Source organism: Berghia stephanieae, chromosome 10, assembly GCF_034508935.2.
Source record: "Berghia stephanieae isolate SIO BIC M18660-M18661 chromosome 10, UCSD_Bste_1.3, whole genome shotgun sequence".
Classification (NCBI taxonomy): Eukaryota; Metazoa; Mollusca; class Gastropoda; order Nudibranchia; family Aeolidiidae; genus Berghia; species Berghia stephanieae.
Genome location: NC_088369.1, coordinates 11,396,459 through 11,402,822, shown reverse-complemented (window position 1 = coordinate 11,402,822; position 6,364 = coordinate 11,396,459). Strand labels below are relative to the sequence as shown.

Sequence of the window (6,364 nt, the reverse complement as noted above, 5' to 3'; positions counted from 1 at the left end):
CAAACCATAATACAATGAGGAAGAATGCAATTTCATTAAAATCTAGATTTAATCAGCTAAAATACCATGAATGAAGAATACCTTTCTTCTCGCCTCTGCTCGCTTCAAATCGATTTCTCTCTGTTCGGCATCTCGTTGTTCTTCTCTCCTTCTTTGTTGATTTTGCTGCAATGGGAATAAAATATAATTTTAAAAAAACAAACTTCAAATAGCTCAGTTGGTATAGCACTTGCTTCACAGGCAAAGGGACTGTGATCAATCCTGGATGTAGGTGAGATTCTTTTCGTACCCCCCCCCCCCCCCCCCCCCCCCCCTTCACCATGCAACAGCTAGGTCTGTTAAATCTGGTGGATCATGGAAAGTACTTTGTGATAGACTAGCATCTTATCAAAAGGATAACAAGCAATTGCTATTGTCAGTTTCACGTTATAGAACCGGGATAATTTGGCTTCATGGGCTTAATGGCTCTACAGGACTACTTACCTAAAATCTTGACAACAAGACCACCAATCACCTCCCAAAATCTAACACTATCTTGAATATGTATATTGATTCTTCATATTCAGTCACCTTTTCAGCTGCCCAGAAATGTGATTTTTCATCATTATTTTAAGCATGTTGCTTTTGTTTGATTGTTTTTAAGGGTTATATGGCGCTTGCAACACATTCATTAAGGTCATAACAGCACCAGTGAAAAGGAATAAAATGGGAAAATTTTAAAAATCTAGAATTACAATTAAAGCACCCAAGAAAAAGCAAGACAAAGGGGAATGGGTTCAAATAGGAAACAGATGTAGATTGTGCGCTATGTGGTCTAGTGGTATGACACTCGCTTTCAGATTGGAAGATCTTGGGTTCGAGCCTCGCGCTTGATGCATAGTTGAGTCCTTGGAAAAGGCTCTTTACTCACATTCTCTCACCGTACTCAGATGTAAAATGAGTATCTGGCCGTTAACAGGGTTGTCTTTGTCCGAAAAATTGTAATATCGCCTAACAGGCGTCATGTCCCATCCTACATGCTAAATGTTGCTGTTGACCAGGGACCCCTTGTAAAGCGCTTTGAGCACATTTAGTGGATATTGCGCTACATAAAGCTCAATTTTTTTCAAAATATTTTTTTTACCATCAATGTACTTAGTTTGAGATAACCCAAAAGTCTCGTCCAGACACAAAGACAGGCTCCCACTATGAAAACCTTGACTAAACCAGGGATAAATACTGATTCTCTTACTTGTCATTCAAATGTTCTACCTATTGAGCAATAAGGATCCCATAAAGAGACAATTTAAAACCAACAAAACGAAAACAATAAACAATTTAAAAATTTTAAAAATAAAATAAAATAAAAGAATAAAAACAAAACAAAATAAAGAGCGAAAAAAAAGATACCACAAACCAAACAATACATTAATAAATGACAAAAATTTTTTTTTTTTTAATCAAACATACCAAACGATTAAACTTTTGATTCCTGACATCATTCGCTTGCTTTCTTCGGACCATATCTTCTGTCATCTCACCTCCTCCTGGAGATACATGGGGGAAATAAAAGATAAGGAGTGAGAAAGAATGAAAAAAAAAAAAATTGAGCTTTTATATAGCGCAATATACACTTAACGTGCTCAAAGCGCTTTATAAGGGGTCCCTGGTCAACAGCAACAATTAACATGTAGGACGGGACATAACACCTGTTAGGCGATATTACAATTTTTCGGACAAAGACAACGCTGTTATCAGCCAGGTACTCATTTTACACCTGAATACGGTGAGAGAATGTGAGTAAAGAGCCTTTTCCAAGGACTCAACTATGTGCCGAGTGCGAGGCTTGAACCAAGGACCTTCCGATCCGATAGCAAGTGTCATACCACTAGACCACAAAGCCGCAAGATAGAAACGAAACTAGAAATAATGAGTATGAGTCAAGCCAGTCTCACTTGTGAGGATGAGTGAAATTATTTGATGGAATGAAATGAAGTGATAGTCTCTTGCTCACGGTTATTTCTTGTTTCATGTGCGTGTACAATCCATTGTGATTTCAATCCAAAACCGTGAATTCAATATTAAGATGGTCCTTATATTGCAAAGAGCAGAATAACACATACACAGACACACACATACACTAGCATAATACAATAATAACATTATTATTATTACTGCTACTGCTACTACTATTACTACTACTACTTCTACTACTATTACTACTACTACTACTACAACAACAACAACAACAGTAATCATAATAAAAGTCAGTTGAGGAGTATTGATGTAAAATACAATCTTAGACTAACATGCACTGATTTACAGTGGTCTTACATCCCAAAATGTTATGGTCTCATTGATGTAATAGAAATACTAACTCTCAAACCAAACCATAGTAAAATATACGCCATGACCACAATGTGAAAATAAACCCATACCTGAATCCGGCTATCAGACCTGCAATTATATTCACACATCAAAGACTATACAAATCAGTTTCCAACTGACCACTGAGCCATTAACCCTCTCCTCACCAACTATAGGAAAATCGTCACATTCGTTACAATACAAGCAACATTTTTATTATTCAAATTTCTTTTGTACGTCATAAAATTTAAAGAAAATGAACAGTGAGTTGTAGAGCATGTTTTGCTAAAGAAAGTATTAATCGCAAGAACTTACTGCTAGTGATAAAAAATATATTTTTGTGCTAGTTGGGAGTGAAGTTTTGGGGAACATCCTGAAAATGGCTGATAAGGAGAGAGTTAAACAAACAAACAAACAAACAAACAAAAAAATACCCAGAACACAATACTGATGTTGTTTTAACGAATTCCTAAATACCTGTAGTTCCAACATAGTTACAATATTTCACGGCATTTTCTTGCTTATATCTTTCAAATTCTTCTGTTTCTTTGCGGGCCACTGAAATTGAAAAAGGAAATAATAAAATAAGAGTGGTTAACTTTATTTTCTTTACTACAACACACTGCAGATCTCTGTGGTAACACGGAACAGAAATACATTTAACTTAACTCACTCGACCCTAAATTGACCATCTCAGTATTTGGCAGGGACTATTTTTAGGTCTACATTATTTCCATTTTTCTGAGACAAATAATATACATACTATCACAGTTAAAACTACTATTCTTTATTTTTGTGATACTAGGCTGCTAGAAGCTGCGGACTGTAAAAATAGAATGTGATAAACAAAAAGTGAATATAACAGCTTAAAAAATTATTATTATTATTATTATTATTATTATTATTATTATTACTATTATTATTATTATTATTATATTATTATTATTATTATTATTATTATTATTATTATTGTTATTATTATTATTATTATTTATTATTATTATTATTTATTATTATTATTATTATTATTATTATTATTATTATTATTATTATCATTATTATTATTATTAAATAACAAGAACTGATCAACAGTCTATTTGATTTTGTTAAATTCTTTACATTTTCTTCTCTCATCATTTTATGAAAGATATAATATGAGCATTTATATACATGTATTGCATTTCCACCAATTGAGCATGCTCAATGCGTTCCACAATGTTTCATTTATTCTTGCAGTTGGTCATATGGAATCATATTTCCATTTCATACAGTTACAGTACCAGTCACCTGTTAGGCATCCTTCTGTTCTAACACTCTTACAATATCCGTCACTGTCTATAGTCAGGTACTTATTCACACTTGAGTCAAGGGAATGTGTTAAGTGTCTTATCTAAGAACAGCAACAACAAAAATCTAGAGCTTTGATATAGAGCAATATCCACTTAATGTGCCCAAAACGCTTTACAAAATGTCAGAACAAGAATTTTCGATGATCTGGTTGTCAACCAACCTGTGACTGGTGATGCTTAACATTGCTTGATGTTTGTGACAAGAAAAGACATCCATACACCTAAGCCACTGAGCCACACAAGGTATGACATTTTTACTCAGTGTGAGTGGGGGTTATTTTCACAATTCAGTATTGTAGTTTTGTCACAAATTGCAGGTTAAAACTTTCAAGATACATATTTACCCATTCAATCGAGCAAGGAACTGCAATCACTCTCCCAGCTTAATCCCCAGAACGTAATAACACTCATCACACACATAATATCTATCGCAGTTCTAAATTCACAGTCCTTCACATAAAGATAGACCTTAATTAAAACAAATCCAATTTTTTAAAGAGAAAAATAACTAAATGGATTTTTTCATTTATGTAAAGATGAAATGAGTGATACCCAGGGACTTTTTGCAACTGAAATATCCACAGTCATTTCCAGAATATGCCATACACAAGGAAACGTATAAGAGAGAAAGCACAATGTTAGAACACGCTCAGAATCTTGCTCTTTGTTTTTCAATGCAACAGCAAGAAATGATAACAATGATGTCAGATTGCACTCTATCACAACAACCAGTCTTATATACATCAATTCTATTGTTGGAATAAATTAAATATTCTTACTTTCACTAACTTGCTGCCTTTTCTTTGTATTCGGTTCAAACTTTGTAAAACCACCAACACTGAAATAGAATATTATTGTTGTAAAAACAGACTAACTTTTTATTTTTTTATCTCTTCAAATTCTTACATTGATAACATTAACAATGATATGATGATGATAATGATGAGGTTGATGATGATGATGATGATGATGATGATGATGACGATGATGATGATAATGAGGAGGAGGATGAAGGGAAAGAAGAAGAAGACGAAAAAGAAGAAGAAAAAGAAGAAGAAGAAGAAAAAGAAGAAGAAGAACCATGATGATGATGATATAAAGATGGTGATGAAGATGATTATAGAGTATCTAAACCATAAATTCAAAGTTATATCAGAACAGTTGTGTCATGTAGACCAAATATCAGTAGCCTTATAACATCACCCTTACTATTGTCCTTGTTGACTCCCTGGCTCTTGCTCTTGGCATGGCCTTTGTGGAGAAGAAGAAGAGGCGCCATAATCTGAAAAAAAAGGGGCGAGAAGGCTTTGGATCATTTCTTCCCGTCTTGAGTACAACCAATTCAGCTTAAAAACAAAAAAAAAAAAAAAAAAAACAACTCAAACTCAAGTCTTATACAGAATTTTTTCTTTTCCAATTAATGAATGTTGAAAAATGAAATTCAAAATCTGAAAACTTTCCACTAAACCTGCATCCACGTAAAACCATAAGATACCAAACAAATAATTTCATTCACAAAGCCAGTGTGCAGCAACAGTCTCAAAATACCTGAAGACCATCGTTTAGAATTTTAAAAATATTATAGCATTGCCTGCAATTTGACCAAAATTGTGGCCTCCAATCCAAAACAGAACATTTTAAAACTGAAAATCAAAATCGTGGTCTTCCTACCTAGCCAAAACTGGCCCATTTATTTGGCAAGGGAGACCACGATCGTGTTCCCTAGTCCCTACAATAGTCAATTAGTAATATTGCGATAAACAGATCAGAAGTTTATAACTGGATATTAATATCGATATGGCCGTGGGTGACTAAAGTCACAGGCCATTTTTATTAGTAGTTCTATTTAAATTCTATCGATATGACTATAAATGTTCAAGGTTACAAACAGTTTTATGTGGCACCTGGCGCATAGCCCAATATGACTCAGTAACTCAAGTAGGAGATCGGACTTACCTGGGTAAGAATGGGATTCATCCATCCTTTTATTATGAGGAACCCTCGTATTTGTTAGCGAACTAGCACCTCTGCCTCTGTTGTGTACATTTACATGTCTTGTTCCTCTGCCTCTGCTATTATTTGTGTTTGCTGTTGTTTGAGTTTGTGAACTTCTATCAATCCCCCTCCCTTGAACTTGCCGGATTGGGCCGTCTAAGCTTTGTCTGCTTCTGCTATTATTTGCTCCCCTAACATTTGCCCTCGAAGAATTTGGTGCGAATGTTTTGCTCATCCTGTCACGAGTTTTGAAGTTTAATCAACAATAGACTCTTGCATATTCTATTGAATTCCACGAATTTCAAGCTGGGTTGCCAGATTATTTTTCAACAAAATGCCAGGGGAAGACTCAAAAAATGCCAAAACACTCAAAAAGATGCCAAAGTCTGTTGACTCCAACCCCCACTAAGAAAACTACTCACTTTTGATAGACAATTTACTATCATATCCTGGTGGCTTGCGTGTTTTCTTTTCTTTTTCTTTTCTTTTTTTTTTTATTTTTTTTTTTTTTGAATTATACTAAATTTCCTGTTGGGGTAATTATTTACCTACTGACTACTAAGTGGAGTGCTAAACCACTACACCACGGTTGGATTTTAAGAATGAAAAAGAAATGTGAAGATGTTTGTTTTTACGCGTTTAGAAATAATTAAGAAAAGGTGTCATTTGAAGTA

The 6,364-nt window shown here is 34.2% G+C and overlaps 1 protein-coding gene across 2 annotated transcripts in view; it reads right to left on the bottom strand.

The window, feature by feature from the left end:
• LOC144980505 (uncharacterized) overlaps positions 1-6,006 on the bottom strand; it is a 12,466-nt gene extending 6,460 nt beyond the window's left edge. Inside the window, exons 1-6 of one of the 2 annotated variants that reach the window (XR_013646906.1) lie at positions 5,652-5,998; positions 4,905-4,977; positions 4,475-4,533; positions 2,824-2,904; positions 1,450-1,526; positions 82-165 (exon numbers count right to left, since the gene is read on the bottom strand). Coding sequence is in view for 1 of the 2 variants with exons in the window: in XM_078928139.1 (XP_078784265.1) it covers positions 82-165; positions 1,450-1,526; positions 2,824-2,904; positions 4,475-4,533; positions 4,905-4,977; positions 5,652-5,925 (648 nt within the window). In the remaining variant the exon portion in view is untranslated. Of the gene's footprint in view, positions 1-81; positions 166-1,449; positions 1,527-2,823; positions 2,905-4,474; positions 4,534-4,904; positions 4,978-5,651 lie in introns of both variants that reach the window. The other variant, XM_078928139.1, reaches the window with a different exon arrangement.
• Between the last annotated feature and the right edge of the window lie 358 nt (positions 6,007-6,364).